Genomic DNA, 13,383 nt, shown 5'->3' with positions numbered 1-13,383 from the left:
TCGAGGGGTAGCACAGAATTTATTTATTTTTTTAATTTCAGAGAGGAAGAGAGGGAGGGAGGGAGGGAGGGAGAGAGAGAGAGAGAGAGAGAGAGCGATAGAGAGAGAGAGAGAGAGAAGCATCAGTGATGAGAGAGAATCATTGATTGGCTGCCTCCTGCAAGCCCCACACTAGGGATGGAGCCTGCAACCCAGGATGTACCCTGACCGGGAATCAAACTGTGACCTCCTGATTCATAGGTCAATGCTCAACCACTGAGCAACGCCAGCCGGTGTAGTACAGAATTGGAATGGTGCCCCCTGGAGTTGTCAAACAAGGTGGCCCTCTTTGAATAGCCCAGGAGGTACAGTGGTTCTCCCAACATGGCAATATTTGATACCACAGGAGCTGTCAAGAAGGGGTGACCATTGGCCTTCTGATGAAAGCAGTGTTTTTCTGATGGCTTCAATTCAGAGTGCAGTCCAGTTTTTGTGACCAGTGTTACAGAACCTTTCGCTTGTAACCCAAAGATGGCCGGTTCCGACCTGTAACAAGGTTGCAGAAATTTTCAGGCCTCATACCACTTTGTGTGTTTTCAAGCCTCATCCCCCTAGTGCCATCCTGGCCGTGTTTTTCTCTGGCTGTAAATGTCATGCTGTAAAGCCAGAACTTTCTACCTTCTCTAAAGTGCTACCAAAGGGATAATTTGCTTTCTAATTTACCAAAATGAAACTAGAGACAATTTCCAGTGTGCCACATCTTTGTGATATGTTGGGTTATTTTGAAAGTAAGTCGATAATTTCATCTTAGGGGGCTGTGGATTTTATCATGCTTATTTTTCTCATCTCATGCTGCCTACTTTGTGCTGCAGAAGAAGAAAAAAACTGAACCTATTTTACATAATATCTGTTTCCATTGTGTTATCTAGAAAAGGCAATTCTTTTTCTAGTAGTGTTTAGTTAGTCCTTTGATTTTTCTGAGTGTATTTCATTAAGATATTGGCTGCTCCCTCCTGCCCTGTACCTTCCCCGTTTTCCATCTCAGATATGGAAGCTGGGATTGCTTCCTCCAGTTGCCATATGTCTTCCACGTCCAGCTTCAGGGCCTGGTGCACCTCTGCCCTATAGCCTTTTGGATGTGTCATTCACCCCACAGTGAGTAACATTTCCTTCTCAACTGCCGTTATCCCTGCAGATATATTTCTTTCCTCAGTAATCCTTTTATACCTCACATTGTAGGGTTTCCCTTGCATTTTAAGATTTTGGGCATGTTCACTAAATTGAGTGATTAAGTAATTTGTCATCCAAACCAGTACAGTTCTGAGAGGAACAACAGACATAATCTCAGACTGTCCCAGGCTAACGAGGATGTATGGTCAACATTACTTCTACAGGGATCTCCAAGATAGCGACACCTCGACACTCAGTGTGCTCAGTAAATACCCAGTCAGCGAGTCCTTGACTGTCTCTCTTGTGAAATTTCTGAAGCAGCCAGATCCTCTTTGAGCATTTTCCTGCTGATTCCCCTTTTGGCTAGACAACAAATGATCATAAATCATGTATACAGTGCTAGCAACCTCACCCCACCACATTTCCCTCACAAGCACCTCCCTCCTAATGGTTTTGTTTCCCACTATTCATTTGGGCCTGAAATAGTGTTCACTCAAATCCAGCTTCTGAAGGCTAGAGATAGAATGACAGTCAAGGCATGCTAACACTTAACTGTGTATGCCAACACAATTCTTAGTTATTTAGTTGACTTTTGAAAATATTCTACTTTCAACCATACTTCTTAGTTATTGATTTTTGAAATATACTCGTCTTTGAAAATGGCTGGGCAAAGCATAGTTTAATATCGTTGTAGGAATTTCAATAACAGTCCTCACTGTTCTGGCAGTGCCCATTCTTGACAGTTAATGGCTTAGCAGGACCATTAAAGTGTGTTATTCATACAGTGGAAGGTCTCCCAGTGTGTGAGCCAGGTCAGGGTACAGCCTGCTCCCATTTTCCCAACTTGTTTGACTAGAGTGGCTTTTGTACTTTTAAATAATCCATTCTATCTTGGTAGACCTTTTCTCCCCTCTTTCCCCTTTTTGAAGAATTTTTATGAGTTTGTTGGAGCCAAAGTGATGACAATTGCCAGGAAGCAAAATCTCAAAGGACTGAGAAAATGCTCCTCCCTTCTTTTTTAACAGTGCAGTTTCCATAGGAGACTCACAATGAACTCAACATTGCCAAGTGGGAGTGAGCCGTGGCTTTTATGAATATTCCTGTCTCTACTCAGTCTTTGCCTGCACCAGGCTTTGTGATTGATTCTGTCCAATCTTACTGCTCTCCCCATAGCCCAGCCCAGAGTCCTTTGTTGTCCTAAATATTTCCTCTAAGGCCTTTCATTAACTTTTTCTTTTTTGCTCTAATTTTTCTCCCTCTTACCTACTTTAGCATGTAGCCCTGCAACAATAGTAAGAAAAGAAAAAAAAAAAAGTACATTCTAGTAATGTGATCAGCTGAAGCAACAACTGGATTTCTGTTCTCTATTAAAAAAAAGAAACTTACACATTTCACCACTTTATTCTTGCTAAATGCTTGTTGAAATGACACACTGAAATGATTGAAGAGAACCAGCTTTCGCTACTTAAATCTTTCATCGTAAATGTTAGTTGGGAGGAGAGCAAAATTTCTTTGTTTTTAATTAGTTGTGATATTTTAGGAAAAATTAAGACAGGAGGAGATAGGATTATTAGTTTTCTTTATAATCACAGTTGATTTCTGTGACACTTAATTGGAGTAGTTTGCTAGTGGCAGAGGTTGTTAATTGTCTGCTAGTTTCAGTTTGCCCCATCTTTCTTGATAATAAAACCCCTAATTTTAGCTGGCACATGGTCACCTAGAATACAGACTGCATTTCCCTGCCTCCCTTGCAGCTAGGCATGACTGTATTACAAAATTTTGGTTAATTGCTTATAAGTAGAAGTGCCGTGTGTAACTTCTTGGAAGTTTGCTAAAGGAGGAAGGCATTTTTTTTTCCCTTTCTGTCTTTCTGAAGGGAATGCAGACATGATGGCTAAGCTCATGTAGCCATTGTAGACCATGAGATGTGATCCATGCATTGGGGATGGTTGATCAACAAGATACCAGGAACCTCTGGATTGCCTATGTATAAAAAAGAGAGAAACTCCTGTTATGTGTAACCTTTGTTATTTGTAGTTTGTTCTCACATGAGGTTGATCGTAGTCTCAACTGATTTATCTGTGAATCCATTTCATCTTGTTTGGTAGGAGAGCAGCTCTTTGATTTTTTTTATCAGACTATATAACATAGAGATAAAGGAATGCTTTGTTTGGTGGGCAAAAAAAAATTTAACTTTTATAAGCAAAAGATGTATGAGATGTTCTGCAGTGTCTAAACTCTTAGATGTTATGTGACTCTTACAGATCACAAACATGCTCTTCTCCTTCCTCTTTGCCTTTTTCTTCCCCCTTCTGTAGTCGTTCAGTCCAAAAGCCAGTAAGTGGGACAGAAAAAGAAAGGTGTTCAGATTTGGGGGTGTGATGGCCTACAGCATATGTGGAAACCTGAGTGGGATGAGGGGGGCATCTGTGTGGGGTGGCAAACCTGGCTTGGGAGGTTTGAAGCCAGGCAGGGCGAGGAGGGTGAGGGCAGATGAGGAGGGTGAGTCTGACAGAGTGTGATGGTGGAAGGAGGAGGTGGGGGAAGATCTGTTGCTGCATTATTACATTGGATGGTTGAAAGTACTCAGAAGAATCCACAACATACATGGTTTAGCAGGAGTAAGAAAACATAGTGAGCCTCTGGGGTCCGGGAGGCTCACTGGTGATTCCTTAGGATGGTTTTTTTAGCTGCTCAGAACATATTTTGTCTCCAGATATGAACCATCAAGACATGTGGTAGAACCACTGTCCTACATGGCAATGAGCACATCTAGTGCCCAGATTTTGGCTTATATATACATTTTCCACAAAAAGGAACCAGAGCTCATTTTAGAAATGGCTGATTCCAGGGCTGTGGCAGAAAAGTATCAGAAGAGCTTGAATACCTTGTGCAGAAAGCAAGGACATGCTCAGAGTAATAGGACTTGCCAAAGGAGCTTAGCAACCAGGTTAGATGGGCACACACTGTCCAACTGGGACAGTTCGAACATCAACGTACATAGTAATTTTATTTTTATTTTATCTTATTTTTTAAAAATATATTTTATTGATTTTTTTACAGAGAGGAAGGGAGAGGGATAGAGAGTTAGAAACATTGATGAGAGAGAAACATCAATCAGGGAAGCCCAGCCAAAAATGTCCAGCAGTGTCTTTTATGCCCGACTGGTCATGTACCTGTAGCCAGGTGTAAACCATCAATCTGCATGTCCCTCGACTTGTATAAGCTGGCTCTGGGGACTTCTGGGGCAGTTTCAACTTTAAATGAAACACTAAACATCTCTAGCCAACCTACTTGTCCTGCTTGTGACCAAGAATCTACCAGACTTCTGGGTTTCCCTGCAGATAAGCATAAGCTATAAGATAACTCTATGCAGTTATGTATAGAGGTATCAATGAAGCAAGTAAGTAGGTTAAAGGAAATGGAAGTCAGAGGTCTCAGTATTCGAGAAGGGGATTACAGACATGGGAAGGAAGAAAATTTGAATGAACTGCATATTGAAATCAGATTTGTTGGTATGAATTCAATAATATAAATAGTGAAGTGAACACAGGTGTGTGTGTGTGTGTGTGTGTGTGTGTGTTCATGTGTTCTTTAGCTCTCTCCATTGAGAGGGGCTGAGAATATTGAGCCCCTATATAAGCGGTTCTCAACCTGTGGGTCGCGACCCCTTTTGCGGTCAAACGACCCTTTCACAGGGGTCACCTAAGACCATCCTGCATATCAGATATTTACATTATGATTCATAATGTAACATTATGTTATGTTACAGTAGCAACATTACAGTTATGAAGTAGCAATGAAAATAGTTTTATGGTTGGGTTACAACATGAGGAACTGTATTTAAAGGGCCAGAAGGTTGAGAACCACTGTCCTACATGGCAATGAGCACATCTAGTGCCCAGATTTTGGCTTATATATACATTTTCCACAAAAAGGAACCAGAGCTCATTTTAGAAATGGCTGATTCCAGGGCTGTGGCAGAAAAGTATCAGAAGAGCTTGAATACCTTGTGCAGAAAGCAAGGACATGCTCAGAGTAATAGGACTTGCCAAAGGAGCTTAGCAACCAGGTTAGATGGGCACACACTGTCCAACTGGGACAGTTCGAACATCAACGTACATAGTAATTTTATTTTTATTTTATCTTATTTTTTAAAAATATATTTTATTGATTTTTTTACAGAGAGGAAGGGAGAGGGATAGAGAGTTAGAAACATTGATGAGAGAGAAACATCAATCAGCTGCCTCCTGCACGCCCCCTACTGGGGATGTGCCCACAACCAAGGCACATGCCCTTAACCAGAATCGAACCTGGGACCCCTCGGTCCGCAGGCTGACGCTCTATGCACTGAGTCAAACGGGCCAGGGCCATAGTAATTTTAGATTATAACTCGTTGACTAAGATAGATCAAAGTCATACAAGGATAAGTAAGTAAATCATGATTTCCAACAGCAATACCATTGACAGTTTGGATTGGATGAGTCTGTGGTGTGATCTTTTTGTCTTGGTGTGATGGTTTGTTAGCTTGAATGAGGGCTTTGTGCCTTCCACACTCTTGGCCGGTTCTCTGACTGGCACAGTTACTGAGATGGACCACTGAGGCTGGGCCAGCAGAAACCAGCTCTGCAAGCAAAGCTGACTGGCCCTTAGAATGTCTGATCCTGCTCATTAATCTCATTAGCTCCAACTTGCTGTGCTGATTGCACTGCTAATTGCATGACTTTTCTTAATTTGGTTTAACATTTACCGACAGTGTTATATGAATTCTTGAGTCTGTTTTTGTGAGAGGTAACACTTCAACCTGTGAAAATAATTTAGCACTTTACATTGTAGGAGTGTAACTATAATTTGGGTACATTAACTAATTGTGTGATTTTTTTTTTTCTTTTACAGTCTCCTTATCCCACATCACACAACTGGTCCTCAGCCACAACAAGCTGACAAGTGAGTTGACTTTCTCATTTGTTTCACAGTGTCTGCCTTGTCGGTAATGTGGTGATACTGCTGACTCTCTTGTTTCCTTTAAAGACACATGTTTATTTGGGGAATCCTAAAGTTTATTTTGGTGACACTAAGATACATGAGCATATTGTCTTCCCATATTTTGTACATTGCTCTATTTTGAAGACTCTTTCTTATTGAGTGTGTAAGCTGAAGAAAGAAAGTGACATTTTGTTTCTGTGGAATTAGTCCCATTTAGGGATGATAAATGCTGCAGTGACCTGAACTGCTGGGCCATTCATTAGTATTTTATGAAAAAAAAAGTGTAAAAAAATAATTAGAATAAGAGTTTTTGCTTTCATCTATACTTCCTCTTCAAAGGGGAAAAATTTATCTGTTGATGTACTTTCCTTCCCTGCTTAATGAGCGGAGCGGGGGAGAAACCAAAGAGTTGTATAAACTATATATATATATTTATTTGAATCTGCATTTTAAAAAATTATTGAGTCTGGTTTCTATTGGACATTAGTAGAGTCATGGTATGGTTAACAAATAGTAGGTTTAATACCAGCTCTTATAAGAATATCTTGCATGAATGATATGGGCCATTTTATTCTTAGCTGTGGCTTTAAAGATTTTTTAATGACAGGGCCCCACTCTCCTTTCTTATTCCTAATTGACTGTCACTTCTTTGTGTTTGCCATATTTCCTGCAGCCTTGAGTGATTTTCTAATCATGTGGCAAGAATTTGTTCGGGAGCTTTCTGAGTCCAATGAAATTGAGCAGAATGTCATCCTGAGGGATTTGTGCCATGAATTTATGTGCATTGTGTGCAGCTTGAAGCAGTGTCACAGAGCTGTTGATTATTGAGAATTAGGAGTGGCAGGGCCCCTCATGTGCAGGAGACGGGCAGATTAGTTCATTTTTAGCAAAAAGTGCATATTTGTAAGGCAAAGGCAGAGAGCCACAATTGTCACATTTTAGTAGTAGGGACCACTGAAGCTGAAAGTGAGGGCGACAGTCACTTGTGGTCATTTTTGTAACAGGTGACATGCAGCTGTTTTTATTGTTTTTGCAGCAAATGGGCCTGCTGTCCACTGAGAATCTAATCCCAGTCGGAGGGTTTTGCTGTTTGTTTAGAAGGGTGGACAGCATGATTCCTGATTTCCCCAAGATTTTGTGAGCAGAATTCCTGAAGCTCTATACTCAGTAGTTTATAAAAATATTTCTTAATTGCCAAGCTTATATTATGCATCATTATTAGAGTGAAACACTTTACGTTTAAACAAGAAAGCAAAACTTGCTTTAATCGTATTATTTAATTAGTTGATCTGTTCTTTCAGATGGTTGTAACTTATTGTTTCTATACTTCCACAGAGACAGGAATCTCAGGTACCCGTGGACCAGTTTCTTCTCCAGGCGTATGATAAGAGATTAACTTAGAGACACACAAATATGGACTTACATTGTGTTCGTAAAAAGGTTGACTGTGAATGGATCCAAACTTCATATTTCTTCCTTCCTGTTTTTTTTTTCTTCTTCTTCTTTCCTCGTTTGAGACACACTTATCCAGTAAACTCTAATTAATCATCTTGGTAAATTCTGTTTCATGCCATTGTGAGTAGTGTCAGTGACACCCGGTCTGTTCCACTAAGGTCAAATTAGCATCTTTTACTGTTTTTCTGGCATTTAAATGAATGACTTTACAATGGCTTTTCAAGTGTTTATAGTAAATATGTCCATTTGATGGCAATATAAATATGCATTATGTGTAAGTGACTGAGCACATCCTCCTGTCATGTTTTATTGTAATCAGTGTCTTTCACTTTCTGTGTTTTTAATAGGGGCTGCCTCAGTACTGCTTTTATCTTGCTAAAGTGTTTGTGTTTTTCTCTTAGCATACCAGTTCCACTGGTCTCTAAAATCCCTGCTGTGGACTTATGGGATGAATGACTGGCTTACTAAAAGTGGGGCCCTGATCAGGGACACCGATTGACTTCACGCATTTGAGTCAGTATCTGTGGGGACACTGTGATGTTGTGTTAACTTTCTTTCCCTGCTGCTAGTTTTGATATTGACAGGTCCACTCAACAGTACAAGTGAGGCCATGAGGAAGGTGAAAGTGGGCTGATGGTCCTTAAATTCCTCAAGATTTTGTAAGCATAAATCCTTGATGCTTTCTAAATTACAGTTCATAGAAATATTTCAAAATTGTCAAGGTAATCACTGATAGAGGTTCATCATTAGTACAGTGACATTACTGAAATTTAAACCTGGGGCACTGGGGCAATGTTGACGAATTTTGGAAACTGGGAAGTCAGTGGCAAATGGCCCTGCCTGCAACCACTTTCCTAGGTGCATGCATGTCCAGGAGGTGGGAGGCAGAGTAGCCACTGGGCCATTTCCTTCTGCTATGACTGGACAGGTACAATCTCAGAACCCAACGGAGAGTTTCCCTTCTGGCCCAATGGGAATGGTTTCAGAGTAAAGATGAGGTTCACCACCAGACCAACCCTTCAGAAACTCCACTTTCCCTGTGATACCACACATATACTGTAGAAGGCGCTGTTTGCCTCTCCAAACCAGTTCTGCTCTGGCCCCCACCCTATAGCCAGCCTTTCCTCACTATGTGCTGCCACAGGTGCCTAGCCCTGCTCTGTTCTAGGCTACCTTGTCCCTTACTCTCTATTCTGCAGTGGCCTTGCCCCCACCCTCCCCTCCAGGCTCCCCGACTACCCTGGCCAACTTGAAATCTTTCTTCCCCAAACTCCTACTGTTCATAGATTCTTTTTTTTAAAAAAACATACTTTTTTTTTTTATTGATTTTTTACAGAGAGAAAGGGAGAGGGACAGAGAGCTAGAAACATCGATGAGAGAGAAACATCGATCAGCTGCCTCCTGCACTCCCCTGACCGGAATCGAACCTGGGACCCTTCAGTCTGCAGGCCGACGCTCTATCCACTGAGCCAAACCGGTCAGGGCTGTTCATAGATTCTTTACACCAGTGTCGCACATCCTTGTCCGCGTGTTTCATCTTTCTTCTCTCTCTCTCTCTAAACAGATCTTAGGCTTTATTGAAAGCACGACTGTGTCCTAGTCTTCTTTCATGTCCTGTTCTTGCTGAAAACACAGTGGCCTCCCAGTAATTACCTGTGTAGACCAGCTGATGGGAGGAAGCAGTCCGTGACGGAGAGGAAAGTTGGCCCGAGGTGAATGGTCAGTGTAGGAACTGGACGGTTTTTTCAGGCTTTCCCAGTATAGGGGTTGAATAGGTGTGGTCACCACAAACTTCTATTTCTAACTCATGGGCCCATTTCAAACGTGCTGGGCTGTGAGCGCTGTAAAGAAACTTTACCTTATGTCCTGGAAATTTGTGTCATGTCATCTTTGTAGTTATTAGGGCCCTTTCAGACTTGAGGAATGGTGTGCGGGCTGGCGCTCCTCACAGACACCCGCAGATCCGCAGGGAGGGCAGCTGGCACCACGCTGAGCTGCTCATGGTTCTTCCCCCAGGGACCTCGTGGGCCTCCTTTTACCACCCTCGGCCTCACGTCTTCTAGGCCCGTTACTCTGTCACTTAAAGTTAGCTTTATATTCTGTATTTAAGGTCCCGAATTAGTTGCTAATTTCTTCATATAATTAACTATTTTAGATGTTTCTTGAGGTGAGGAGCCCTGTCGGATGCTATGTATCCTACCTCCGACAAAAGTGCCCAAAGCATGGTGAACATGAAATAGGTACTCAGTTAATGCCGATGGAGCATTGGATTGGTAGCTGATGAGTTGTGCCAAGTCCCAGCAGACCAAGATGAAACCTCCAAGGGCTGGCTTTGGGCTTCTAAAGAAGGAAACATAGCAGTTATTCCAGCCTGTCTTCCTCAGCCTCTGCCCTGCTCCTCCACCTGCTGCCTGTGTGATTACCCTCTCCTGTAAGCCAGTGCTAGCTCAGCCTTTTAATCTACTCTTTAATCTTATCCTTGCTTCTTAACAGTGTTTGGAAGTGTTGGTTTTGTAAGTGCTTTCCTACTCCTTTTCAGGCGTAGACAAGTTTTTTTAAAACAGCCATTTTAACACTTGTCCACTAGAGGTCACTGTTGAGATAGGTATTTTTCCCCCCTTTCTGGTCTTGGGCCTAACTAAAGATTAAAAACCAAAATGGTATCAGATGAAATTTTTTCCAAGCTTTTCAGCTCTGTTCAGCAGGGCATGTTGCTCTTTCATTTTACATGTATAGTTTACCATAATTAAAGTAGACTTTTCTATAAGGAGCTATGTTATTTTTCTGTTTTGCTCCTAAAATTGTACATTCATTTTCACACATCATTTTTTTAGTGTTATGATGGCTACTTTCTCAAGTTAGAAACTTTCCTTCCAATATCTTTCTATTGGAAGGATTTTATTGCCTTCTGCAGTATTTTGTATTGAGTATATATGATTTTCCTCCTGTGGAAGAAAGTTTAAAATAAGTATGTATGTATGTATGTATGTAATCAGATTGAATTTAAAAATAAGTTAGGAATGTGCCTTTTGTGCATATTTATACTGATTCTTCTACCAAAAACCACTGTCTAAGAAAAAACACTGTACATTATGAAATGAATTATATTCTGCATCAGTAATAAAGCAATCCCTGGGCATTAATTTTCTAACATGAAGCTTTACTTAATATTAAAGATAATTTTATTCTTACAGCAAAATCCATATGTAGATATTGCTAGAACCTTAAATATGACAACAATATTTTTTTCGTTTTGTGACCCATGTATATCGAGGATGAAGCACTCATCATTTTGTGCAAGAAATACGAAGGATATCTTTTTTTGCTCTGTGCAAACCGTTAGCAGTTCACTCTGTGTAAACCTTTTCTAAGTGCGGGTCTCTGAATATAATTGTTAGGTTTTATACTTTGAACTTTTAACTGCCATGTAAAACCTTTTCTTGAGGTACTAGCAGTTTTGCCTGCAGTTTCAGGCCTTAATGGGACCATATCTTGTCATTTAATGTATCGGAAATGGCTAGACAGGCAGTAAACTTAGGTTTTATGGCAAAACGTGTGTTTTTTAAAACAGATTATTTCCTATTACTTAGCTGATGTATGAATTTGAAACTACAGTGAACAAGAAATGCTAGGGGTTTTTTTTAGTGATTTCAATAATTTCTTTATCAAAGATAATGTTCTAAGTACATAGAAGCTAATGTAATGTTTTGAAATTTTATGCAAATGCACATATTGATGGGATTTCCATAAGTGTTACTATAAATGAATTAAGCACCATGATCTACATAAAATAATTCATTCTCCCAATATGCAGATCCAATTATAATGAAGAAAATTAAGCAGTTTTTTAAAAGCATAATAAATTGAAACGCTTTCCTACAGACATAATTGATTGTTGAGATGAATGAGAAAACTTAACTATTCCAATTCATAGGATGACCTTCACCAGTCTTTCAACACCTTCCTGTTCCAAAGTCTCTAGTTATTTCCTCTCTCACAGATTATTTGTCATGCCCTTATGCAAAAGTTCTTGTGCATGGCTTGTATGAAATTAAACTGAGGAGGAATATGCAAAATAAATCATTTCTCTGTCATGAATTTATCTTGGGACAATGTCAAAACAACTTGTTGTTTGCATTTTAACAAAGTATAAATGTATTTATAATACAGAGGCTTTGATCAATAGCTTATTTTTTTAATTAGTGTGCATTTATCAGTTTGTTACCATGCCATTATTTGAAAGACTGGATTTGAAAAAAATATATACCTAGCATTTTTGAGTCATTCAGCTTTGACTTACACACTATTGGATGGTACCCGTGGGTTAGGTTATCATAAAATGCTGCCTATAGTTGGCAGTTTGGTGTCATTTTTGGTTGTAGTAAGAGGCATGCAAAGTCATCCTGTAAAAGAATCTGTTGGCCTGGCCAGCACAGTCCCAGTCAGTGGGTGACATTGGAGAAATAGGCTCTCAATGGTATAGTGTCCTCAGCTCAGAGGCTGATGTCTTTCTTGGCAGCCCCACCATCCACAGTGGACCTTTTCGGGAATCCCTTTTCTTGGAGTCCTCCTCTGTGCTAAGAGGAAGCTAGCTAAGTGTGGAATGTTAATCCTTCCGCAGTGTATTTCTAAGTGGAAGACTTCCATCGTGTTAATTCCAGAATGCTGGTCGGCTATGGAGTAAATAACGTGGGGGCAGTTTGAACCTGTCCCTTTCCAAATCATAACTAGGTCCTTTGGGGGAGCTGATGCTGAAGAGGGTTTCTCTTACTATTTACAATAGAACTCTCAAACAGAATTGACTTAATAGCAAAAATGTATGTTCAATCATCTCTTGGTCCGAGGTAGTGTGTGTGTGTGTGTGTGTGTGTGTGTGTGTACACAGGTGTGTAGTGTTGAGGAGGCTGAGAGAGGATATCTAAGAGGTGCCCCACTTGCCTATATACAACATTCTTTTAGAACAGCTCTTCTTAACATTTCATAACTCACTGACCTTTATAAAGAACTAGAGGCCCAGTGCACAAAATTTGTGCACGGGTGCGGTCCCTGGGCCTGGCCAGCGATTGAAGCGTGAGCGTCTGGTGTGGAAGGGCAGGTCCCAGCTGACCTCTGGGCCCTGGGCAGTACCCGGGCTTCTGGGCTCCCACCCCCCTGCCCTCCCTCCGCCTGAGTCATGGGGCCCCCACCTGGCTCCCTCAGCGCCTGGGAGCCAGGTGGCAACCCCACCCCTACCGCCTCTGGTCCCCTTTGGCAAGGCAGTAGGTGGGGTGATCGGGCCCCGCTCGTACCTGCCTTGGCCTGGCGCCACCTCCTCACCTGCTCCACCATCCTGCCACGGTCCCACTCTCATCGGGGCTGGCAGCGCTTCTGCTGCCCACTGCCAGTACTGCGTCGCCGATGCCCACCATGTTCTGTGCCGCCCCCTGGTGGTCAGCACACATCACAGCAAGCAGTCAAACTCAGGGTTGAGGGGACAATTTGCATATTAGGCTTTTATTATATAGGATAGGGTGAAAGCTGTGTTCGTGATTCCTAGAAGTGTGCACATAATGGTTATAATTTCAACCAGTTTGTGGATCCTGTTAAAATTATCCATGCATTCTTTAGGGGTACATTTAGCTCTGATTTAGAAACACTAGAATAGGGGAAAGATAACATTAGTGTACAGGATGGGGAAAAAGTAGGTTTATAATTGTGAGTACCTATTATCTTGTCTTTGTCTTATTTATAAATTATTGTAGTATTTTCCAAATGAACAAATATAAACCTACTTTTGCCCCACTCTGTATTTGT

General features: G+C 41.2%; 1 protein-coding gene across 1 annotated transcript in view; it reads left to right on the top strand.

Moving 5' to 3' along the window:
- Window positions 1–13,383, top strand: part of RSU1 (Ras suppressor protein 1) — a 195,684-nt gene that overhangs the window by 18,461 nt on the left and 163,840 nt on the right. The window contains exon 3 of the mRNA XM_081098283.1: window positions 6,046–6,096. Within this exon, the coding sequence (XP_080954409.1) occupies window positions 6,046–6,096 (51 nt within the window). The remainder of the gene's footprint in view (window positions 1–6,045; window positions 6,097–13,383) is intronic.

The sequence above is a fragment of the Myotis nattereri genome, assembly GCF_964212035.1.
Source record: "Myotis nattereri genome assembly, chromosome: 1".
NCBI classification, from domain to species: domain Eukaryota; kingdom Metazoa; phylum Chordata; class Mammalia; order Chiroptera; family Vespertilionidae; genus Myotis; species Myotis nattereri.
Note: the sequence above shows the minus strand (reverse complement) of the source record. Positions and strands in the feature narration are given on the sequence as shown.